General features: G+C 43.7%; 1 protein-coding gene across 1 annotated transcript in view; it reads right to left on the bottom strand.

The window, feature by feature from the left end:
• Positions 1–26,977, bottom strand: part of LOC147673997 (polycystin-1-like protein 2) — a 915,503-nt gene that overhangs the window by 343,687 nt on the left and 544,839 nt on the right. Inside the window, exons 25-26 of the mRNA XM_086945086.1 lie at positions 26,628–26,729; positions 24,637–24,815 (exon numbers count right to left, since the gene is read on the bottom strand). Of these exons, the coding sequence (XP_086801212.1) occupies positions 24,637–24,815; positions 26,628–26,729 (281 nt within the window). The remainder of the gene's footprint in view (positions 1–24,636; positions 24,816–26,627; positions 26,730–26,977) is intronic.

The raw sequence follows: 26,977 nt of genomic DNA, 5'->3' as shown, positions 1-26,977 counted from the left end.
TTTGATAAGACCCTAATGGAGAACATTATTTAAGGTTCTGGAGAGATTAAACAGAATCAGAAGGCAGGGTTCACTATTGCATGCGACATGATAGGTGTTCTTCAATGCCCAGGATAGTCATCACAACAGTAATACATCTCGTATTGAAAGCAGACAGGTGGCTCTGACAGTCCTCAGTGTTGATTCTTCAAATCATCCTCATTGTCTATGAATTTTTGAGGATCCCATGCTATTTACTTGATCTTTGTTACATGACTACAACATTACACAGGGCCCAGGAGCACTGATAAAGCATGCTCTTATTGAGTGTTTAATACTACAGTTTTACCTTTTCAAAGTGTAGTTACATTTGCCCCGCGTGAGCATAACTGTCACAGCGGATGGAAACCAGGCCTCAATAAGTGTACCTATCTAAGAGTGCCCTAAAGGTAAAGGAAGACAGTGTTGCAAATTATACATATGGGCTGCGGCTCGAATGTCTGCCATTATTTGTGGGTGCCTGATTGCAGCAGTTCTTGTGGAGACAATGCTTTGAGTGGTTTTTATTACTAAGAGGAGTCAATATGCAGGAATCCTAAACCACGAAGCTGAATGCCAAATGGCTTCTAAATGTCACCAAAACTCCTAGATGGCAATACAGAACCTTGTTACACAGGTTAACAACAATGTACAATTTTTTTCCCTATATAGTTTTTATTAAGTTTTACTAGTGTGCACAGTGCAAGTTCAACACAATTAGGGCCATATGCATATTTTTACTAAACAGCAAATGACTCTTCCAACTCCTCCCTCCTCTCTCCACCTCCCCATCCTGCTCTTGTTGCTGAACAAACATGTTGGCGGTACTGAGCCAGTAATAGCATCCATCTCCGTTGTGTGAAACCCTGGACACCCATGTAGTACAGTCACGGTGCCCGCCATGGAATATGTTGTCAGAGGAGCACAATCCCATCAGGGTTCTACTGTAACCCTCCCTACACCCCCTTCTGCTCTAAAGATACGGTCCATCATAACTCACTTCATGCATTCCATTGCGGTTCCACCCACTCACCGCGGTCGGGTGTCAGGGAAGTCTCTCAATGCTTCAAACATAGCCTCCCATGCTCTCAGATCATCCTCCACCTTGTTGTCTCTTCTAGTCTGTTTCATGTGGATTTTCTCCATCACCTCACACTTTGACATATCTCTGTGCCAGTATCTACAGCATGGAGTTTCGTGAGCCACTCACCCAAAGTCAATGCAGCGTTTAGCCAGTACCAGCCTGTAGTGCTAGAGACACTCCTAAGGTTTGAAACCGCGTGATGACCTTTGACTGTCATAATTTTAATTGACTTTCGGTGTTTTACTTTACCCTAGCCTGAATGTACGTACATCCTGCATATGCCTTTTTCCCTTGGAGATTTAATCTTGCAGTTTTTAAAGTAGGAGCTGTCATAGTGTAGAACAGCATGCCAAGAACAGAACGTGTGGGATGTGCATTTGAAAGCATGAGAGAGAGAAAGGTGTGGAATGTATTTTTTGGTCTCGAAGTGCAGTATTATGAGCAGTGGTGCACAAATGTGCATTATGTTGTAAATTGAGAGATGAAGTGTGTGATGCTATAAGCAGTGGTGCACAAATGTGAATTGTGTTGTACATTGGGAAGTATTAGGAAGTTCTTACTATTGTCTTTGAGATGCCCTCATGTCATCTTGAATTCTGACTTTGTCTTGCTAGAGCTTTTTTGAGCGTGCAGGCTGGCCCCCAGAGTGCTCAAGTTGTTTGGGTTATTCACGTTCAAGGTTGCTTTGTTTTTGGAGAGGATATTGTAGAATGTACTGCCAGAGGCTTTAGTAAGCTTTGTTAATATAAAGGCTGGAACATGTGAGAATGCAGAGGGAACATGGGAACTCCTTTTGACTTCTGAATGCTTGCAATGAAGGTGGCCAATTCCAGTACGTTACCTTGGAGTGGAGGAAGCCCTCTTGAACCTTCTAGTGTGTTTTGAGATTATAAAGCAGGGGCTTGTTGATTTAGAGACCGGGATTGTTGGATCCTGAATGGTGGACGCATCTTCTGTGCAGAAGTTGCCGGCTTAGCTGAGTCTCTTGTCCCCAGATGTGAATCCCCAAGTCTGCAGTGGGCTAAGATGAATTTTGCAGCCCATGCTGTATCTTGTTTTTGATTAGTGCCATTGTGATGCGTGGCTGTTTTTGTGTGCATATTCACTTTCTATTTGCTGTAAGAGTCACTGTGATGCATGACTGTCAGTGTGCACCCTCAGTTTCCAATGGCTGTAATCATCTTAGGTGTTTTCTTTGAGTATTGAGTTTGTGATGTGTGAGTGAGCCTGAGTGTGCACATCCAAGGTAATCATCTGATGTATTTAGAGTATATATCTTTCTGATTTCTTGCAGAACGTCCAGTATTATTTCCTGCGTGTTTATTATTATTATTATTATTATTATTATTATCCATGCATTTAACTGTTGCATTTGCCAAGTGTGTTATTATTGCTTGCGTATATATATATATATATATATCCACTCTCCAAATAAGCAAATTCTGGCACTCCGCTTGGTAATTTGAATTAGTTTATTCCACACACTGTGATCGCCTACGCGTTTCGAACATAACGTTCCTTCTCACAGCAGTGTCATGCCGTGAGAAGGAACGTTATGTTCGAAACACGTAGGCGATCACAGTGTGTGTAATAAACTAATTCAAATTACCAAGCGGAGTGCCAGAATTTTTCTTATTTGGAGAGTGGATTAATTTCGAGAACCTGTCCTGGTCTCGATTCTGGCACCAACTCTGAGGTGCTCCCTCTGCGACAGGACAGCTCGTGTTGCATATATACATATATATATATATTAACACGATTTAACCCGCAGGTTCCCTCCTCCAGTCCCGGGAAGAAACCACACAGGAGCCGTGGCCACGATTCAAAAGTGCAGTTTAATGCGAATCACAAGGACCTACGCGTTTCGGAGTAAAACACTCCTTCCTCACGGGCAAGAAATGTGCATTTCACAAGTGTTAATAAAGTAAAGTAAACAAACACGTGATAATGAAAATAAACAATATACTTCATCTTCTTACGTCTTTCTGTGGTTTTTTCATGAGATACATCACTCCATTTCATATTATTAGTTCACTTTAGGTCAAGAATACAACAGTAATTCCGATTTACAAAGTATAAATCAAATTGGCACTTGATGCTCCGTGTTTAAAAATAAAAAGTACAATACACGGGCATGGGATTCGAACCGGCCATCCCAAAAGATGGTTGGACATAATTAATGCGTTGAGCTATTTGGGCGGCAATGCAAGGATCCTAGATTTTTACTACTAAGTGTTCAGTACCAGCAAGTTAACGAGAACAATCATGAACTGTGCCACACAAAATTTCAATGATAAGAACAAAGACAGTATTGTACGTATGCTATGTTCTAAACGTGTGGTCAAAGTAAGCACTGATTAAATAGAAGCCTCGGACCGAAATGGCACCACATATTCCAAAAATAAATGAAATACACCAGCCAAAGGCTCGAACCGGCCATCCCAAAACTCGTCAGACAGGACAGATGCATTCTACCAATTGGGTGGTAATAATAGATTCGAAAATTACGATCATTAGATTTATGTGCCAGCATGTGAACAAGAGCATAACTGCGCCCCATTACATTATTGAAAACATACAACTGGTGGTCCCTCTGCTATGTACATGAGATGACGCTTGGAGGTTAGGTCAAATATAATACTAAATAACAGACTCCAATCAGAGGTGGGATACTCATACGCCAGTGTCCTAGCTTTACTAAAAGTCAAAAAGGATTTTTCCATAAGGGTATTTTTAAATGTATCCACCCCACTCGTTTGTTGGTTATACAAGATTCTTACCCAACATTAAATTCAAAAAATGAGAGAACATAACTATATAGCCCCAGTGGGCATACTCTGTGTTACACAACACGATAATAATTCCCTGTAGGCATCATCATATTATGTACAATTCATCATAGCAGATAGGAACCAAAAGCATATCATGCCCTAGTGGGCTACTGTATTCTTGATCATAGATGGAGTCCAAGGTAAGTTACTGTACCTGCAACAGATAAGACAATAAAGACAATAAAGACAAAGGTCTGTTAAAAACTCTACAGCCTACAATTAATGGTTGTAAAGTAAAAACACACACATTCTAAAACCAGCAATCAGAGAGGGTAAGCAGCAAGTAACATGCAATGATTAACTAAATATTAGTCATCATGAAGATGCACAGATAATTCTTCGTCCATATTTAGCCCATGGGGCACCTGGGTATTGAATCTCACAATGAATTTGGACTCTAATTCCCTCCTCGCACATTTGGAGGGATGCAATCAATCACAGCAAATTTTGCAAAGTTGGCATTGCTCTTATGGTGTTCTTGAAAGTGGCGAGCCACTGGGTACGATTTGTCATTTTTAGTAATGGCCCTAAAATGCTCAAGCACACGTTTCTTACCTTTGTGGATGGTGCTGCCAATATAATATTTAGAACATGGGCATTTCAAGGTGTAAATGGCAAATTCAGTATTGCAACTGAGGTGTTTTTGTATGATCCATGGATCCTCATTGTTATTAAACTTGAGAGATTTTGTACTAGTACTGAACTTGCAGGCCTTGCATTGGTTACATGTAAAGAAACCTTTTATTGCATTACTTTTTATGGGGGTTTGGATCATGTTGTTACAAAGATGATCACGTAGTGATTTTGGTTTGCGGAAGGTTAAAGACGGATGATCTCCAATATGTTCATTAAGGTCATCGTCAGTTTTGAGAACCTCCCAAAATTTCTTGAGGCTCTTTCTTACTTCCCATGCTTGTGTACTATAAGTCGTTATGAATCTTATAGTTTCTTTAGGTTTACTTTGAGAATCAACGACTTTGGGAAATAAAAGATCTCTACGATCAAGGGAATCAACTTTTATGATAGCCTTCTTGATATTTTTGGGGCTATAGCCTCGTGTAAGAAACCTCTCACTCATGATTACTTTTTCTTTCTCAAATTTGTCATTGGTACTACAGTTCCTTCGGGCACGTAATAGTTCTCCGAATGGTATACTGTGTATCAAATTATGTGGGTGGCAACTGCCTGCATGTAGTAGGCTGTTACCAGATTTTTTTCTACAGCCCCTGGTACAGTCTCTTCCGTCTTTTGTGCTGGACACAAGTAACTTTTTGAGACGGATCAATGACATTGAGTGGTCTTCTAATTACCTTATGCTAGGCTTAGATGTCAACAGTCTCTATACTAGTATCCCCCAAAAATTGGGCCTTGAAGCATGTAGATACTTCTTCCAGACCAGATCACTATGCTACCTTCACCATACTGAAATGTTGCTCACCATGATTGATCTATGCTTGAGCAACAATTTCTTTCTCTTTGACAATAAGATCTACAGGCAAATACAGGGGACGGCGATGGGAACCTGCTTCGCCCCCAGCTTTGCAGGCCTATACCTCGGCTGGTGGGAGGAGCAGGTTGTCCGAAACATCAGACTATTTCAAGACCACGCCGTCCTCTGGCTGCGTTATATAGATGACATTTTCTGTGTATGGAGTGGCCAGAAAAGCAAGCCAATCAATTTGTAGAGATGTTGAATGAAAATCAACTCAATCTCCAATTCACACACCAGATTAGTTCTGATTCCATGGAATTCCTTGACCTCAAACTTGAGATTAAAGGTAATACTATCGAAAGTTCACTGTACAGAAAGGCCACGGCTGGTAACAGCCTACTACATGCAGGCAGTTGCCACCCACATAATTTGATACACAGTATACCATTCGGAGAACTATTACGTGCCCGAAGGAACTGTAGTACCAATGACAAATTTGAGAAAGAAAAAGTAATCGTGAGTGAGAGGTTTCTTACCCGAAGCTATTGCCCCAAAAATATCAAGAAGGCTATCATAAAAGTTGATTCCCTTGATCGTAGAGATCTTTTATTTCCCAAAGTCGTTGATTCTCAAAGTAAACCTAAAGAAACTATAAGATTCATAACGACTTATAGTACACAAGCATGGGAAGTAAGAAAGAGCCTCAAGAAATTTTGGGAGGTTCTCAAAACTGACGATGACCTTAATGAACATATTGGAGATCATCCGTCTTTAACCTTCCGCAAACCAAAATCACTACGTGATCATCTTTGTAACAACATGATCCAAACCCCCATAAAAAGTAATGCAATAAAAGGTTTCTTTACATGTAACCAATGCAAGGCCTGCAAGTTCAGTACTAGTACAAAATCTCTCAAGTTTAATAACAATGAGGATCCATGGATCATACAAAAACACCTCAGTTGCAATACTGAATTTGCCATTTACACCTTGAAATGCCCATGTTCTAAATATTATATTGGCAGCACCATCCACAAAGGTAAGAAACGTGTGCTTGAGCATTTTAGGGCCATTACTAAAAATGACAAATCGTACCCAGTGGCTCGCCACTTTCAAGAACACCATAAGAGCAATGCCAACTTAGCAAAATTTGCTGTGATTGATTGCATCCCTCCAAATGTGCGAGGAGGGAATAGAGTGTTGGAGCTCAGGAAATTAGAGTCCAAATTCATTGTGAGATTCAATACCAAGGTGCCCCATGGACTAAATATGGACGAAGAATTATCTGTGCATCTTCATGATGACTAATATTTAGTTAATCATTGCATGTTACTTGCTGCTTACCCTCTCTGATTGCTGGTTTTAGAATTTGTGTGTTTTTACTTTACAACCATTAATTGTAGGCTGTAGAGTTTTTAACAGACCTTTGTCTTTATTGTCTTATCTGTTGCAGGTACAGTAACTTACCTTGGACTCCATCTATGATCAAGAATACAGTAGCCCACTAGGGCATGATATGCTTTTGGTTCCTATCTGCTATGATGAATTGTACATAATATGATGATGCCTACAGGGAATTATTATCGTGTTGTGTAACACAGAGTATGCCCACTGGGGCTATATAGTTATGTTCTCTCATTTTTTGAATTTAATGATGGGTAAGAATCTTGTATAACCAACAAACGAGTGGGGTGGATACATTTAAAAATACCCTTATGGAAAAATCCTTTTTGACTTTTAGTAAAGCTAGGACACTGGCGTATGAGTATCCCACCTCTGATTGGAGTCTGTTATTTAGTATTATATTTGACCTAACCTCCAAGCGTCATCTCATGTACATAGCAGAGGGACCACCAGTTGTATGTTTTCAATAATGTAATGGGGCGCAGTTATGCTCTTGTTCACATGCTGGCACATAAACCTAATGATCGTAATTTTCGAATCTATTATTACCACCCAATTGGTAGAATGCATCTGTCCTGTCTGACGAGTTTTGGGATGGCCGGTTCGAGCCTTTGGCTGGTGTATTTCATTTAATTTTGGAATATGTGGTGCCATTTCGGTCCGAGGCTTCTATTTAATCAGTGCTTACTTTGACCACACGTTTAGAACATAGCATACGTACAATACTGTCTTTGTTCTTATCATTGAAATTTTGTGTGGCACAGTTCATGATTGTTCTCGTTAACTTGCTGGTACTGAACACTTAGTAGTAAAAATCTAGGAACCTTGCATTGCCGCCCAAATAGCTCAACGCATTAATTATGTCCAACCATCTTTTGGGATGGCCGGTTCGAATCCCATGCCCGTGTATTGTACTTTTTATTTTTAAACACGGAGCATCAAGTGCCAATTTGATTTATACTTTGTAAATCGGAATTACTGTTGTATTCTTGACCTAAAGTGAACTAATAATATGAAATGGAGTGATGTATCACATGAAAAAACCACAGAAAGACGTAAGAAGATGAAGTATATTGTTTATTTTCATTATCACGTGTTTGTTTACTTTACTTTATTAACACTTGTGAAATGCACATTTCTTGCCCGTGAGGAAGGAGTGTTTTACTCCGAAACGCGTAGGTCCTTGCGATTCGCATTAAACTGCACTTTTGAATCGTGGCCACGGCTCCTGTGTGGTTTCTTCCCGGGACTGGAGGAGGGAACCTGCAGGTTAAATCGTGTTAATTTACGGGGGTGGCTACCCCTGCCGTGTGCCCGCCGAAGAAGAGGCTTGGGGAATAGCCATAACTGTGTGTTGATATATATATATATATATATATATATATATATATATATATATATATATATATATATTACTATTTGTATGTTTTACAACATGATTTGGTGGCGGAGACGGTCTCCGCTTCCTTTCCTCTCTTGCCACTTTTTTCATCTAATCCCCTTCCTTTATCTCAACTCTTCTGTCTCTCTCTCACATGATACCACCCGATATATATGGTCACTGGACCATGAACCATTAGGAAATGTAAATATTATAATTATTTTGGGATTACTTTTGCTCCGGGCGATAGAAGGGACAATGTAGTGAATTCTTTTATGCGCACTTGCAATTCCCTGTTTACTGTATATTTTTTCATAAGTTTTTCACTGTGTATATACATTAATATATGTTTATTTATTTTTCTGTTAGGGTGAGGCACCCTCTTATCTAATTTGGGACAAAATTATTCTTACTTTCTTTTAAAAGTTTTTGACTTGTATAGTTTTTTTCTTTGTGATTGATAAATTGGCATTTTTCAGTTAATGCCCAAAGTATTTTTCCCATGTTTATTTTTCCATCCACTGTGTCTCACTGTATGCTATTAATACAATGCCACAATGTGTGATCCCCAGCTTTGACAAAGAACTCCTGGTCGAAACGCGTCAGCTGCCTCAATAAAATCATTTTTTTTTAAAGTTGGTCATTTGACATCTTGGAAAGTCTTTCTGTTACAGAGCATTGCATAAATAAAACCCAAAGCCTTATTCTGAAAACAGTCTTTGATGTGCTCAGTTTTATGAGTGAAATCTCTTTTTAGGGAATGTAGTGTAATGTTCATTGCTTCGTTGTGTTTGAGCCATCGTGTGGGAGAGTGGTATTGTGTTATCTGACTAAGGGTGAAGCAAGACACGGCCCCAGGAGCAAAAATTTCCAACTCAATTTCCTACCCTTCGTCCTCAGGAGCACCCCCAACAGAACCAACTTAACGTTGAGCTGCACCATCCAACCAGTGGCCTCATTAAGCCTTTCCACCACCTTCTGTCGTAACAGGGCAATAGATCGACAGGTCTGAGCCACAATGTACAAAGTCTGCCTCATTCTCCCCACAGTGCAAACAATTTTCTGTGCGAGTGGTGTACATGACACGTAAGGTCTTTGGGGGGTGAGGTGCTTCGGATGATTATAGTTATATTGCATCTGCTTAAATCATGCATTGAAAGACACCATATGCCCAACACCATGCACCTTCTCCCACTCCGTCACCATGAGTGGCTAGGACAACGCATCTGCCCATTTTGCCTGGATTTTTATCTGTGGCGTAGGATGGTCATCCTACAGTACCCTATACAGGTGTGATATCAGTCGCCTATCTCCCATCAATGCCAATATTGCCACTCGGTTATACAGTGGGATATAGCCGCCGGGAAGCATGACCATAACTCATGCACCATGGCAAAGAGTTTAGTATACACAGATATTGTTCCAGCCCCAGTGTGAGGGTCTCAGTGGCCTCCTGTCTTGAGATTATTCATCCTTCTGTATAAAGGTCCCCGAAGGGGTTGCAGCCACCTCTCAAACATTGCTCAACTGACATGGCATGTGCAAATGTATACAATTTGTTGAAGTACCTAAATAGGAAGGTCAGGCGTATATGGTGCATGTTTGATCACCTTGTATACTACCCAAACTCAAATTTTGCAGGTTAATCACACCACATATGATGCATCTAGTGGCACTCAAGCCCCCAGCATCACAGAGTGGTAAGCAGCCCTGTATCACAAGAGTCCCTAAGCAATTGTTTGTCCCAGTTGTCATCTGGGTCAAACCAATGGATCGCAAGTTGTAAGTCAGCCATTATGCAGTATTACTCCATGTCGGGCATCTTCAGGCCCTCCAGTGCAAGGTTTGTTTAACCACATCTCTTTACCCACCCAGAGCAGTACTGTAATCAGTCAATCTATATTAATGTAGTGTGAATGTGAAATCTCGTATAGTGAGCCCAGCTGAGTTTAAAGGCACCTTAGGAGCAACACCATTGATACCAAAGCAACCCTACCCATCATTGATAGGGGAAGCGTCTTTCTGAACCAGATCGTTGGTCCTAGACTCTCCACCACCCTCCATATGTTCAGGTCCGTAAAGTAAGGCTCCGTAGGTGCAGTCCTGATTCCCAAATATCTCACATATTTTGACTCTTAGGGTAGCCCCATTGCTGGCAACTTATACAGGGTGACTGCCCTCAGCATTCCAAGGCAATGTACTGATATAGTACAAGGTTATTTAGTGGTAATTAGCTTGAAAAGAGTGATTTAAAAAAAGGGAAATGTTCATTTAAAATAGAAAGTGAAGTTCTGGAATGCATAGTTTGACTGTCTGCTGTTGGACTCCTGCCCAACCCACACACTGCAGGAACGAGGATATGTCCAATCCACTTATCCGACTCACCAGCCACTCTCTGACAGGCACAGATGAGAAAGCTGCTGACTCAGAAAAGGGGGTGGAAAATTATAAGGCAACCACACCTTCCACCCATGTAACTTGGCACCAAAAGGAACACCCGCCTCCTTCTTCTGCTCCTGCAAAAGGGAAACAACAAATACACCCCACAGTTATGTTTCAGTCCCCAGTCTTACCTCTAATGCATATATCCATATCCAACAAATACCATCACACACACTTACCATAAGCGTGAGCAGGCTTTGCTTCAAGGAGTTGATAATTGAATAGTAAGGGTGTATTGGGCGTGGGCGAGTAATCAGTTTACAGGGTAAAAAACACACCTAAAGCAACGGTATGTGCAAAAAACCCCTGTTAGTGTGGTTCGGGAAAAGGGAAACAGGACAATTCCAAAGACGAGAGCCTCTTCCGCGTTATTGCGCTAGCAAAAAGGAAAGAGGAAACCCAGCCGGGTTCCTCTCGCGGAATGGCCCAAAACGTCACGTCCACCTAAAACGAGGTGGACGGGAAGCGCAAATGCGGCAAGGGATCGCGCTACGGCGCGAATGTTTACTGATTAACTCCGCGTCTTCAAGAAAGGAGAGCGGCGTGCACCGGCGCTCTGCCAACAGGAGCCCCTGAAAGCAGAAACAAATCCCACATGCGCTTCGTCAAAATATGAAACAATATCGAGGGCTGGACCAAAATAAACAGGACACTAACTAACTAATAGCTACAGGGGACCCAAAACGGGAAAAAGGGGGAAATAAGGTATAAACCCAAAAACGAGGCACCAGGACAAGGAAAAAATATCAGGATACGGGACAAGAAGGGCAAATAAAGGGGGAATAGGGAATTCTCTTCTTCTTCTCACGAGCCCGTGAAAAGACAGCAACCAACAACAGGAAACTCTGGAGCCAGGATGCAGGAACCCACAGGTTAGCAATAACAAGCATAGACATAAGGGTAGGACTCCTTTTTATGCTACTGGTGTGTCATGTGATGTTATTGGACATGGTCAACGAGAGAGGACTGGGGACCTAATCCTAACAGTACCCCCCCCGACAACCCTCCCCACCGGTCGGGGTTTTCGGGGATGCTGCCTGTGGAATATTCTCACCAGCCGAGGCGCATGCACTCCTCCAGCCGGTTCCCATGTCCTATCCTCCGGGGCATACCCCTTCCAGTCTACCAGGTAATACAACCTACCCCTCCTTCTTCTGGAATCAAGAATGGCCTGCACTTCATACTCCTCTTCGCCATCCACTAATACGGGGGCAGGAGGAGGTAAGACCTGATCCGATGGGATGAAGGGCTTCAGCAAGGAAGTGTGGAACACTGGGTGGATTTTATAGTTCGAGGGTAATAACAACTTCATTGCCACAGGGTTGATGACCTGGACCACTGGAAAAGGGCCTACATACCGGGGCTGTAGCTTACGAGAACCCTGTAGTCTTAAATTACGGGACACCAACCATACTTGGTCACCCACTTTATACCCCGGAGCTGGGACTCTATGTCGGTCCGCCTGCACCTTCATAGCTGCCTTGGCGTCCTGTAAGCTGCACCTAGCCACCTCCCAGATGTCTCCCAACCGTTTACTGACTTCATCAATGGCTGGCACGTGCCCAGTGGGTTGGATGGCGAGGGCTCTGGGATGAAATCCCATAGAACAAAAGAAAGGTGACATGCCCAAGGCCGAGTGTACACTGTTGTTATATGCGAATTCCGCTATGGGCAAGGCCCTCACCCAATCACACGAAAGGGACGTAGTCAAGCATCTCAAAAACTGTTCCATCGTCTGGTTGGTGCGTTCTGTCTGCCCATCTGACTGGGGATGGTACGCAGATGACAAACGTATATCCATCTTGAGCACCAGACAGAGCTCCCTCCAGAAATGAGACACAAACTGCGCCCCCCTGTCTGATATGACGGCTGTGGGCAACCCATGTAACCGTACTATTGAGACCAAAAACTCCCATGCCATTTCCTTTGCTGTGGGAATGTTTCGAAGTGGCAGAAAGTGAGCCATCTTGGTAAATAAGTCTACCACCACCAGTATTGCGGTAAAACCGGAAACCAAGGGAAGGTCTGTGACAAAATCCATGCTAATGGTGTGCCAAGGAGAAGGGGGCACTGCCAACGGCTGCAAAAGGCCCGAGGGCTTACTGTGTGAGGGTTTATTGATGGCACATACAGGGCAAGCTGTCACATATTTATGGATATCCTGGGCTACCGTGTCCCACCAAAACCACCTCAGACACAACTCCTTGGTCTTCCCGATACCCGGGTGCGCAACTAAAGAGGATGAGTGACACCACTCCACTACCTTTTGTCTCAACTCGGGAGGAACGAACAACCTCTCCCCCTGATACAACAACCCGTCTCTGAGTACCACCTGTGGCAATTGTAACCAAGGGGCCACATCCATATTGCGCAACAGATCTTTAATAGTCGAAGCAAATTCTTCCACCGATACTACTCCCACAATCCTCCTGCTATCCAGCATAGGCCTGTTTTCCTTCCCTGCCTTTACCTCCTCTGGATCAACATGAATCCGGGACAAGGCGTCTGATTTAATCTGTTGAGCGGCAGGTCTGTAAGTGATAATAAAATTGTATTCATTGAAAAACAAGACCCATCGCATTTGTCTGGGTGTCAAGGCCCTGGCTGATCTGAAGAACTCCAGATTCTTGTGATCTGTGTAGATTGTAACTGTATGCCGGGCCCCCCACAGATAATGGCGCCATTCTTCGAAGGACAATTTTACTGCCAGTAATTCCCTCTCAGCCACCGTGTAATTACATTCGGCCGGCAGCAATGTTTTTGAAAAGTAGGCGATAGGGTGCATATCCCCCGTGCCCCCCTCCCTCTGGGACAAGACACCACCTACAGCACATGCGGAAGCATCCGTTTCCACAAAGAAGGGAAACGCCGGATCTGGGTGAGCCAGTACTGGAGCGGTTGTAAAGGTTTCCAACAATAACCGAAAGGCATTCTGGGCCTCCGGGGACCACTCAAATGAAATCCCTTTTCTCAACAGGCGGGTCATTGGTGCCACAATGTCTGAAAAGTGGGAGATAAAGCGCCGGTAGAAATTGGCAAACCCTAAAAGTACCTGTATGTGCTTCACCGTAGTAGGCACCGGCCAGGTTAATATAGCTTGTATCTTTTTTGGGTCCATTCGTATCCCTTCGGAGGAGATGAGGAAACCCAAAAACTCCACCTCCCTAGCATCAAACTGACACTTTTCAAGCTTGGCATAAAGCCGATGTTCTCGTAGTTTCTGTAGCACTTGTTGGACATGAGCATGATGGTCAGCACTGGTCTCAGAGAAAATAAGGATGTCATCCAAATAAACTATTACTGTCTTATCCAGATGTTCGCTCAGGACCTCGTTTATAAAATACTGGAACGCCGCCGGCGCGTTACACAAGCCGAACGGCATCACACAGTATTCGAATAACCCATATTTCGTTTTAAAAGCCGTCTTCCACTCATCACCGGGCCGCACCCTGATCAGATGATATGCTCCACGCAAGTCCAATTTAGAGAAACCCGTGGCCTTGCGGAGCTGATCCAGCAACACGGGGATGAGCGGAAGAGGGTACCGGTTTTTAACAGTGGCCTTGTTTAATGTCCGATAGTCCACACAGGCCCTCAGAGTGCCTTCCTTCTTCGGGATGAAAAAGATGGCTGAAGAAACAGGAGAGGACGAAGGACGGATAAAACCTAGCTCCAACATCTCATCCAGATATTCTTTGAGATGTCTTTCCTCTGGTTCTGACAGAGCATACACTCTACTACTAGGCAATGGAATCCCCTCCACTAAGTCTATCCTACAGTCAAAAGACCGATGAGGAGGCAAACTCTGAGCACGACCCTTGTCAAACACATCGGCGTATTCCAGGTACTGTTTTGGAACCCCGTTCTCCTCTGTGGCCGCACAGTACAAGGGAGGGACCTTGTCACTGGCCTCGCTATAGCAATGTTTCAAACAATAATGCGAATCAAGCGTGACAAGCCGTAGTACCCAATCAATCCTGGGATTGTGTTCTTGGAGCCAAGGCACCCCCAGTACTAGGCCAAAAGAAGGCGCGTCTATCAGATCGAAAACCACGCACTCAGAATGTCCATTGTCACATAACAACCGCAACGGCATAGTTTGCCTAGTAATACACCCAGACGACAACTCAGTCCCGTCTATTGCACGTACCGGCTCTGGCTGTTTCTTATACTGGCAAGGCACACCTAATTTCTCTGCTAGGGAGATGTCAATGAAATTACCAGTGGCCCCTGAGTCCAACAACACCGAAACAGGCACCCTTTTACCTTCTGCCAACAGCAACTGTGCCGAAATCACAAAATGTCTGGGCGCCATATCCACTGCTCCCAACACCTCATACTGTTCTCTTCTATGCACCGTTAGGGGTAGCCTTTCCACCTGTACATATGCCACCTTTTTACCAAAACCAGATCCAGACGGTTTAACGGGACACTCTCTTGCAAAGTGTCCTCCTTGTCCACAATAGAGGCATAAGTTCTGATCCCTCCGTCTCTTTCTTTCCTCAGGCGTAAGGGGCCCCCTGATCCCTCCTATTTCCATAGGTTCTGGCTTTGCTTCACCAGGTTGCGGTTTCACTTCAGTCTTTACAAAGTTCCCTCGCGAAACCTGAAAACGACCACGATCCCTGCGGCGCTCTGATAGCCTGTGATTCAATTTGACAACTAGATCTATAAATGCGGCGCACTCCTCAGGGGGGTCCACCACTTGTGAAACCACGTCCTTCAATTCATCATTAAGACCCTGGTAAAACAAGGATGTCCGCTTATCGGCCGGCCAATGTGTCTCTGCAATCAGACGATTAAAAGACGCTATATATGTCAAAAGATCCTGTCGACCCTGTCGTAGTTTCAGTAATTATGAATCACTAGCTTGCATGAAAGCATGCTTGGCAAACAATCCCCTCATCAGTTCTTTGAATGCATTGTAATCCCTCAGTACCTGATCATTCCCTTCCACTAAGGGGATGGCCCACTGGGCAGCCGTACCAGCCAGATACGAAAGAGTAAAGGCTACCTTCGCGGCATCATCAGGGAAAGCACCAGGTCGACACATAAAGTGTAACTGACACTGGTTCATAAACATCCCATACTTCCCACTGTCCCCATAAAATCTTTCAGGCGGAGCCAGGGGAACAGGAACGGGGGAGTTTACAGTGATAGCTACAGGGGTACTTCCTCCAGGGCTGCTCTGTCCCGCCCCCCCATACTGGAACGTAGCCGACTGTATTACAGGATTTTGGGCTCTAGGCTGGGCCTGTGCTCTTACTGCAACCAGCTCTTGTCTCAAACCCACATTCTCCTGTCTCAATTCCTGTACTTGGGCCTGTAAGGCAGCAAGGGCACCCATTATATCAATCATGGAGGGGGCTTCAGCCCCAGCCATGGCCCCTCCTTCAACGTCCATCCAAGTTCAGGCAGTATAGTTTAACGTGGGCTTGTTATTCTGTTGGACTCCTGCCCAACCCACACACTGCAGGAACGAGGATATGTCCAATCCACTTATCCGACTCACCAGCCACTCTCTGACAGGCACAGATGAGAAAGCTGCTGACTCAGAAAAGGGGGTGGAAAATTATAAGGCAACCACACCTTCCACCCATGTAACTTGGCACCAAAAGGAACACCCGCCTCCTTCTTCTGCTCCTGCAAAAGGGAAACAACAAATACACCCCACAGTTATGTTTCAGTCCCCAGTCTTACCTCTAATGCATATATCCATATCCAACAAATACCATCACACACACTTACCATAAGCGTGAGCAGGCTTTGCTTCAAGGAGTTGATAATTGAATAGTAAGGGTGTATTGGGCGTGGGCGAGTAATCAGTTTACAGGGTAAAAAACACACCTAAAGCAACGGTATGTGCAAAAAACCCCTGTTAGTGTGGTTCGGGAAAAGGGAAACAGGACAATTCCAAAGACGAGAGCCTCTTCCGCGTTATTGCGCTAGCAAAAAGGAAAGAGGAAACCCAGCCGGGTTCCTCTCGCGGAACGGCCCAAAACGTCACGTCCACCTAAAACGAGGTGGACGGGAAGCGCAAATGCGGCTAGGGATCGCGCTACGGCGCGAATGTTTACTGATTAACTCCGCGTCTTCAAGAAAGGAGAGCGGCGTGCACCGGCGCTCTGCCAACAGGAGCCCCTGAAAGCAGAAACAAATCCCACATGCGCTTCGTCAAAATATGAAACAATATCGAGGGCTGGACCAAAATAAACAGGACACTAACTAACTAATAGCTACAGGGGACCCAAAACGGGAAAAAGGGGGAAATAAGGTATAAACCCAAAAACGAGGCACCAGGACAAGGAAAAAATATCAGGATACGGGACAAGAAGGGCAAATAAAGGGGGAATAGGGAATTCTCTTCTTCTTCTCACGAGCCCGTGAAAAGACAGCAACCAACAACAGGAAACTCCGGAGCCAGGATGCAGGAACCCACAGGTTAGCAATAACAAGCATAGACATAAGGGTAGGACTCCTTTTTATGCTACTGGTGTGTCATGTGATGTTATTGGACATGGTCAACGAGAGAGGACTGGGGACCTAATCCTAACATCTGCAATAAAAAACATATACATTGTTGTATTTAAGAGTGTAGAATTTTGTAGTTAAGAGTGTAGAATTTAGAACAAACACTCTTCTAATATAGCCGCTATGAACCAGACCCCATTTTATGTGTAGACAATTCTTGAGTTGTGAAGCCTGCATCTTTTTCCAGTTGTTTGGATTTAAACCTAAGGGAGGCCCTTTGAAGTTCCCCCTATTGTGGACGAGGTGTGCCAATCCTGCCCATTGTAGGCCATTTCATATTTAAATGCAGAAAACAATGACTGCATCCCTAGCCGTGTATGGCTGCCACCTAAGTATTTTTTCTCTGGCGGTAGTCAATCAGATCTTTAGAATAGACAGTACCACCTATGAGGCCGCAGATCCGAAAGTGAATGCGGGAGAAAGGTCTCCCTCACCCAAAAAGCTTTTTTTTTTTTTTTTTTTTTTTTAATAATAATAAACTTTATTCGGATTTTTTTACAAAGATCCATAAAAGCAGTACATAGTAAAAATAAATCTGCAGTGCAAAATAATTACAGATAACTTTAAAAATAGCAAAAGGAATTTCGGTAGTTTATCCAGTACTATTATATTTTAAAGGTTTTTCCTGTGTCCGTATATACATTTCAGAAAATTAAGAAAATGGTAACATGTGGCTTCAGTATCCAAAAGCTGCAAACTCAACATGGCTACTCGACATTGTCTAAGACCCCAAGATTTTAAAAGAGTCAGTAACCAAAGTTTGCGGTGTTCCTGATAAAATTTACAGAACAGAACAGTATGAAGGGTGGTTTGTCTTGATTTCCCATCGCAAGGACATGGGAGTGGATTTGGGTCCCAAACGTTTGGCGTTGGAAAAGCTACCAATTTGTGAAATATGTTCAGTCTGAATCTTATCAGGAGAAATCGGTCGAAGATGCCAATGTCGAGATTTAAATAGGGCTGCATTAAAAGAGTAGATTGGACCATTATTGCGTGCTGTACCGACTGTTTCCCGGCTTCTGATTGTAATCTCAGATTACCCAGGTGGTCCAAGGCTCGTGTTTTTAAGTTATTTTTTGAGAGTTCTCCAATTTTTTCGGGGTTTGAATAGTATTTTTCTATTCCAAGGTCAAAGAGGAAGTTCCGGATATATGCCAGCCATTTGATTTTTAAAGCGTAGTCCAGGGACATTGCATCTGCCAGTATTGTTTTTGTAAGGTCGTTTTTTTCTGACGCCCAGATACGTCGCCATAAAAGAAGTGGTTGGATTTTCGCAAGGTCTTCGATATATGGAACACCCAATTCTAAATGGCAGGCGTAGGTCGAAGAACTTTTGGGGGCTGATAAGAGGAATCTGAAAAAATTGTTTTCTGCAGTTTGCAGAGAGGTAACATCCGTATGGCCCCATAGTCCTGCTCCATATAAAGCTGTAGATTGGCATTTGGCTTTATATATGGTCATCAATTCTCTGGGCGGACGTTTTCCTAATTTTTGTGTAAACGACACCAATGCGGCTAGTGCTCTTTTAAAACAATGTTTTCTGGCTTCTACTGCTGGTTTCCAGGAGAGTTTATTATCTATCATGACTCCCAGATAGCAGTATTCATTTGTAGAGTCTATTTTTTGGGTGTCAAGGTAAATAGATTTTTGCTGTTTTCTCCCAACCCCAGCCTTCATTACGAAAGTCTTTTTTACATTTATATGAAGGTCAAGCGTTCTCATGAACTGCGAATATCTGCTGAGGGATCTTTGGAGTTCACGAGGGGTTTGTGCGAGGAGGACGGCGTCGTCCGCGTAGAGCAGAGCGGGGATCGGGCGATGTTTGGCCAGTGGAAGATCTCGGGCACCCTTCAGGAGCTCTACCTCCAGGTTGTTAGTGTAGAGGGAGAAAAGGAAGGGTGCCAGGACACATCCTTGTCTAACCCCACGCTCTACTCTGAAGGACGCCGTCAGTTCCCCCTTTGTGCCGTAGCGGACTCTTGCGGATGGATTGGAATAGAGTTCCCTTAAAAAGTTCAGGAGTGATGGATCTACCCCCATTTCTGCTAAAAGGGACCATAATTTTGTATGGGAGACACAGTCGAAAGCCGCGGACAAGTCTACGTAGGTCATATAGAGTTTTGCTTTCCTTGCGTGCACATATTTTCCAAAAATTACCGATAGATTTAGGGCTTGTTCCACGGTTCCTAGTCCTTTTCTAAATCCGAATTGTAGGTCGGATAGGATGCCTCTCTCTTCCGCCCAATCCTGAAGTCTTTCTAGGATCACTCTACCTGCTATTTTCCCTAGTGAATCCAACAAGGAAATTGGGCGGTAGCAGGCAGGGTCCATGCGGTTACCTTTTTTAAATATCGGCACCATGATGGACCTTGTCCATGACTCCAAAATTCCTTTTTTTGCCGTTGCGGTGCAGACCCTTGTTAAGATCGGTGCCCAAAGTTCTGTTTGGTATTTAAAAAAGTCTGCCGGGACTCCATCCGGGCCTGGAGCTTTTCCTTTTTTGGTTGAGTTCAGTGCCAAAAGAATCTCGGAGATTTCGAAATTTATGTCTATAGGGTATGGTAGGAATGTTTTTTCCTCCTCTTCCGTCTCTTGATCAGAGGATGGTTTTTGGAAGATGCTGGTAAAATGTGATACCCAAGCTGCAGCATCTATGGCGGCTTCGATTTTTGGGCACGTGTCGTCTACCAAGAAGGGAGTTCTTATGATTCTCCAGAAGGCTTGAGGGTTTTTTTCTTGTGCACTGGTGTGGAGTTCATGCCAAAGCGCTTGCTTGAGTTCCTCTTTCCTCTTTTTCCTTGTTTTGTAATATTCACTTCTAAGGGTGGCTATAGTGCGAGGGTCCCTTTCATCTTTGTTTAAGGCTAGCTTCAGCTTTGTGTGAGCCTTGGTACACTCTTGGTTGAACCAGCCTTTGAGTCGGGATAGACCGGGTTTTTGTTTTGCTGTAAGTAAAACCTTTAATTTGTCTATAATTTGGGCGAAGTTGTTAAGAAGCTCTTCGTCTTTTGTTGCTATGTCCAAACAAATTTTGATTTGGGGATAGACTGATCTTATTAGCTTTTTAGTAAGTTCTTCTGGGTTGATCCTTCCCCATCTTATTGAATACCCATTTAGATTATCCATGTTGATATTTTCTTGGGTCAGTGCATTGGCTATTGTTACTGGAGAACATTGTTGGTAGTTTAGTAAGACTTCCAGATTTAGTATTGCATGGTCACTTTGGGGATTCGGCTTGACTTCAAAGTTTTTTACTCTTGATTGTAAGGATGTTGATATTAGTATGAAGTCTACCGTGGTTTTATAGCCTCTTCCTAAGTAAGTAGGTGCTAGTGAATTATCTCCATGGTCCAAGGTGTTTACTATCTGGAGATCCAGGTCGGATAGGAGATCATTCATTTGTCTGCCCATGTTGTTATGCGAAAAATGGGTGAGTGAGAGTCCTTCTTCTGTCACCATGCCAGGACATTTTCTTTTTGGTTGGGTACAGGCGTGAAGGTTGAAGTCACCTGCCCATATTATTGTTGCCGGGCTTCTTTCTCCTTGTTTCATTCTGAGGGTGGTTAGTTTTTCGTGGAGATGGGTCAGGACTCCCTGAAAGTCTAGTTCATCCAGGTTGTTATAAAAATTAATGATAACCATTGACTCTTTTTTCGGGAAGGAGAGACCAAGGATCTGCAAATTAGAGTCCAGTTCTATGACCTTTATTTTGATGTTTTGGATAGTATTGGCTACGTAAATACACAGGCCTCCCTTTGGTCTACCTATCTGTCCTGGCTTTGCGAGGGAGGAGTACGTCTTGTAACCCTGTAGGTGGTGTTCTTGTAATGACCATGTCTCCTGTATGCATATTATTTGGTGGTTATGCGTGTGATGCATAATTGTCCCATCCTCTATTTTTGTCCTTAATCCTGCGATGTTCCACGAGATCAGGCTCTGGATTGTTGGACTATCCCTTGAGCTTTTTACTATTTTTGGTTCGTTAAAGATCTCTGGGGCTGGAGGGATCTCTGGGTCTAGAGGGACTAATGGAGAGGCCGTGGGTTCCGATGGGTCTGTGTGAATTTGGGGGTGTTCTTGTAGCTGTGGTAGTCAATCAACGCACTCTAAGGCGCTATACCTATTTGCTAAATGAAGGTCATTCCAGCCATCCCAACATGTGGGGTCCCTGTGCTTTCTCCAGTGATCCTGGCCACTCCATTCGTCCCTTTCTCTGCCTCGATGATTAAGGCCTAGTGGGTTGAATGGGGGGAGCCGTCCTTGCCGCGGCTGCTGCCATTGGTGAATATTATGTTGCGTGGATTGATGGGGTTGCCGCCACTGTTGGGAAGTGTGGTGTAAGTATTGAGGAAGATGAGCAGGTGGTTGGGTAACGAGATGTAGAGGTTGAGGAAATTGGGGAGGTGGTTGCCAATGGAAGATTGGTTGTTGTGGTACTTGTGGAAACTGTGGCGTGTGTGAGGGCTGCTGGTATTGATACGTATTGTATTCTGAGGGATTTATGGGCCCGGTGTTTAATGGGAAGGCGGGACAGGGAAAATTTTGCCTTGAGGATGGGGGTAGGAAATAGGACAAGGGGAGGGGATTTATTTGGGTGGCGGGTCCACTGTTGGGTGAGTTACAGATATAGTTAGATGCCCCTATCTCCCTAAATTTGATGCTGATGACGTCCCCCGCTATGGGCTTTGTGCTTCTGCCGACCCAATCTCCTCTACGTACGGAGAAGATATCGCCCCTGATGTGAGCGGGTAAGGGTTTATGGAGTGGGAGCCACTGGGCACATTTATTCCTCAACTCTGCGAAAGTTTCTCTTACACCCTCCTTCAGTGGGGGTACAGCTGTTAGCACCACCACGAAGGGAGAAGCTTCCGGGGGTAAATTGATTATTTTGGGCCGAGACTGCTTGGTCTTAGGTTCTAGTGGTTTTTCTCGGAGAGGGGTCTCTAGTGGAATGGTGGTGTTTCCATTATTACCTTTTACTTGTCGGTTGTTTGTTTTGGTTTGGCCTACTGGGTCTATTTGTATTGCGGGGGGAGATCTACCGCGACCGGGGTGTCAGGGGGAGCATCTGAATTGCTCCCTTTTTTGGCTGGGAGTTGTGTTGCTGACGCCTTTCTAGCTGGTAAAGTATTAGGCTTGGTCGTTATGCCTGTTGTTTGTTTAATACAAGGTGTGTTTTTTTTTTGGGAGTATTTCCTTTGCCCCATGCGTTTGTGCGGGGCCATTACCGCTTTTCTTGCAGCTACATTTCGTGTTGATTAGTGAGGTGAGTCTGTCCAACTTTGATATTAGAGGTTTAATTTGTGCTGAAATTGTGGCTTCGAGGTCTGATTTGAGGTCCATTACCATATTTTCCACCCAGCAGGGGATACCTGCCGAGGAATTTGAGGTGGGCGTGATCAGGTTGTGATTCTTTATTTTTATTTTAGATTTTTCCTTGATGTTTGGCATAGCCTTGGTGAAAGTGGAGGTGTTTTTCCTTGTTTTTGTCGGTTCTAAGGTCGTTACTGGATCAGGTAGTATGGAATTACTAGTGACACTCTGGTCTAATTTTCCAGTTTGTGATTGGCAGGCTTCTAAGTCTGGGGTCGCCTCAAGGTCGACATATGATTGATCGGAATCTGTTTGGGTTATGGATAAATCTACAGAGTTTGGGACAGTCATCGTGGGAACAATAGTTAGTGGTATTGGTAAAGAGCAGTTGTTAGCGACCTGGTGTGCAGGGGAGTTTGCGGTGGCAAGTGAACCTAACGAAGAGCGTTTAGCCTGCATGAGGTCCAAGGAAACTCTTTTCTCCAGTAGAATTATGCTCTTATCAATGGTGTCGTTTACCCTGGATATGAAGAGGTCTATGGGACCGGTCACTTGTGTCACCAATGTAGCTTTCTTAGATGTGCTTCTGGTTGTGGGACGCATCGTGATCGTCAATGGTATAAGTCAGAAATCGTGGGGACCTGAGGGAACGAAGTGAAATGCAGGGTGACAGGGCCGGGGCCGTCCTCTGCCGTCCTCGAACGGCCTCAAACGGCCCTGTCTTTGCCCAGTCTTCGCCCGGGCTGCGTCCCGCGCTGCGGGAGTATGATGAGGTTATGTAGAAGTTGTTGAAATTGTAATAGGGCGGGGGGCGGGCCAGCAGGGAGAGCGGACCGGAAGCTCTCCGTCGGTCTTGCAGGGACTTCTGGGAAATGAAGTCCCCGCACGCTCGCAGCCCCGCTGGTTCCTCGCGCCCCTTACCGCCTTGCCGCCTGGACGATGAAATGCCTCTCAAAGTTCCTGTCTCCACCAGCGTCCACCTACGAAGCGGCACCCGCGGAGCGGGTGCGGCGAGAAGTGGGCTGGGAGACCGGTGTGCTGCTGGGCTGAAGGGCTGATGACACGGTGAGCCACGAACCTCCGTGTAAGTTAGGAAAATGACCTATGGCTTTTTTATAATTCCCATACTAACGAGGTATTTGTGAGTCCCAACCATCAGTGATTTATAAAGGTGTTAACTCCTTAAATCCTACTAGGACACTCCCATATTCCAAAAACAAAAGAAAAATGTATACCAAACCAATTAAACTACTCTTTCTGAATGAAGTTCTACTTTCATGCCAACTCAATGGTACAGGCTGTCAATATGAGCAACATTTCCAAATGGAGTTAAAATGGGAACACACTTGCTTTTTTATCCCCTTTCTAATTTTATTCCTTTGGATGGTTCTCCATGATACTTGATATTCTGAACTTTATCTGACCGAGTTAGTAGATTGCCAGTGTTCATACAAATCTGTTCATAGTGTGAAAAGTTCATCAAAAGAGGTATTTTCGATGGAAACACCGTCAGAACCACACCTACATTGCAGTGACCGCCACTCTATATTAAATACATGTACACATATATCTACATGACAATATACCATCATTAAAAACTAACACATATCAAATCAAAGAAACTAATTCAAGCCATCCACTTAGCTTGGACATCATTATATTGCATCCAATGGTCAGCATCACCTCAGGCGAATATACAGCAACGAAAAAACTAGCTCAATCCTAAAGCAGCACATCCATTTTAGCCGCTTCCCAAACAATGATACTGCCTTTATACTATGCAATAGGAGTGAAGAGTATTAGTAATCAAATCAATCACAAAGGGCCAGCCCTATCATATTCATCATTTGTGTATATAAAGTCACTGAACACTGCCATCAGGTTTTAATGGGGAATTTTATATAGAACTCAAGGAGCTATTATCAAGGTGACATATCAATACACTATGGGGCACTCAAGTTTCGAACACATGATACTGGTCTACAGGAATGTGCCTAATAACTCTAGAAAGGAGCAAAGGAGCAGATATCTAGTCAGATATATTAATTTGGCCATTTCTCTTGTAGTCAGTGCCATTAAGCAATGGCATATCAGTTCTGTGCTGTGAGATGAGGAGTAGATTTCACATGATCTATTCCTTGTTGTAAGCTATATGCACTATGAGAATTTATTATATTTATCAGCGCTATGTCTTGCTTACCACGATGGACGTTCACCCGAATTGTCATGCCACAGTCTGATACTCTGCAGATCCCCAAGTGGAAACAAAGTGGTCAGAACAAAAATGTCCACCCCTCCACGTTCAAATACTGGCTTTTCTGGATCATAGAGGTGGTGAGGCTCACTCTCGCCTTCGGCGCCGTAGAGGGTTATAGTCACCTAGAAATGTAAATGGATATAAAATATAATTTAGGATATGCCTGTAACTTTAATTTTTACAAATTACATTTGCAACTGTTTTATATTCTTTAATTGCTATTCATCATAGTTCATATGTACGTCTGACTCATCTTAAAAAAAAACACCAACCACATTACTCGTAGAAAAAATGTGTGTATTTTCTACTTAAATGTCTATGGGACACTTATGCAGTATTAACATTATTTGGATTTTGTCTGATGGTCACCATAAAATCTTATAGCCAACGAAACAAATAGATCCAAACGTTAATGCAGAAAGATTAAATTGTAGACATTAATTTCAGGGAGACTGTGGGACAGAGCCGTCCTCCTACAATCGAGAATGTGTCACTCAGAAACAGCATGGCTGTAGTGTTATATTTCAGTAGCGGCTGTTACCAGCCATCAGTGGTGAGGCGGGTGGGAGGGCTTTAAAAAAAAAGAGGGAAAAACGAAAAAGAAATAAAACTTACCTTACTGGCAGCCGCCGCTCCTCCGTCCTTCTTGCAGACACAGGAACAGGAAGCACCCAGGCGCCCTCCCCTAAACCAATCACAACACTGCAATGCAGCATTGTGATTGGTCTAAGTGCAGTGGCTTGGCGTTCACACAGAGAATGGGAGGCTGGACATGTTCCTCAGCAGGCTGTGTATTACAGCCTGGTGGGGAACATGCACAGTGCACAAACCTGTTTGGCCGTTCGAAGACGGTCAACCAAGCAGTCATGCGCACTTGGGGAATGCCACCACTCCTCCTCAGCTCTGTGGGCAGCCCAGACCAGCCACACCCCGCCTGCACCAGGAGATTGCTAGGGAAAAATAAAATGATAATAACCTGGCGCTATTATCATTTTATTTTTCTTGTGGGGCGACGCTCCTCCACATTGCGGAGGAGCCGCCACTGTTCTGTTTCCCACCCAGGGAAATAGATTTCAACGGTGTGTAGATGAACTAATATGGAGGAAAGAGTGCCGCTAGTGGCTGAGTGAAAAGAACAATAATGGGGCTATGCACAAAAACATTGCACTGAAAAAGGTGTCAATGTGAAAACACCAAATGATGTGACCCTGAAAGTGTTATCAATATCAGAGAGAACAATAGTAGTTTAAACTACTGATCTAGATTTACTCTGGGAAGATGGCCTATAATCATATAGAAAACATGTTTATGAGAATACTAATCATTCTTGAAATTTAGGAGGTTTGTTATTCTTTACCACCAATCGGTTTAACGGTCAACTGAATGCTAAAATCCTGCCAGGTTGACCAGATGTCCACAATGAGTATACCCGAGAATGATTACATATCATGAATTTAACAGACATTATCTCCATATTTTTTCAAATGGACAATCCTTGTACCTGTCTAATTGTGTGGGATGATACTCATCTGAAATCTTTTAAGTGAATCAAATCTCCATTGCTTGGACGTTGTCATTGGTCCCCAGGGTTGAAATTCTTGAGTAGTTGCCTTTGTCTATTCAGTGTTCTTCCACTGTTTTACCATGCGTTGCTGCTGCCAGACTGCCCAGATTTTAACTACTGCTTTATGAGTGCAGTAAAAAGGAAAATCACATGAGAGGCTACCTCTTGATATGAAGTGGAAAGGGATGTTAGGCTCTTAAGGCTGCACCCTTTAGTCAGTCAAATTTTCATTGCTGAATTCCTGACTCCCAATTGTGCTCTTTTTCCACCTTGTTACTCACTGTGTGTATGTGCACTTAGTAATCCAGCTAATATAACATAGTATACAACCATATGCATACACTATGCAGGATCGCCAACACGCCAATACCTTGGAAGTTGTAGCTGCTCCTCTTCGATGTCCTGTATAAACTGTAACGAAGTAGCGATACTGAGCAAACGGGTCATTGTCTTCCAGGACCGTGATTGACACCTATACAAAACAATAATATAAGTAATTAATTTACTGTTTTGTGAACCTCCATGGGCCACCAGAGTCATGTGTCTTTTTTATCATTATAGTGTATATTCATATATATTTGTGGAGGAGGGAAGAGGGGAAATCTTTGCATGCAGTCATATATTTTTGCAAGCATGGCATTCACTTGAATCCAGAAAATGAGGGAGGAGGTGGTGAAAGATTTTTTTAAATAGGGATATAGGATACCACCCCCTTAATAC

The sequence above is a fragment of the Lissotriton vulgaris genome, chromosome 12, assembly GCF_964263255.1.
Source record: "Lissotriton vulgaris chromosome 12, aLisVul1.2, whole genome shotgun sequence".
Classification (NCBI taxonomy): Eukaryota; Metazoa; Chordata; class Amphibia; order Caudata; family Salamandridae; genus Lissotriton; species Lissotriton vulgaris.
Note: the sequence above shows the minus strand (reverse complement) of the source record. Positions and strands in the feature narration are given on the sequence as shown.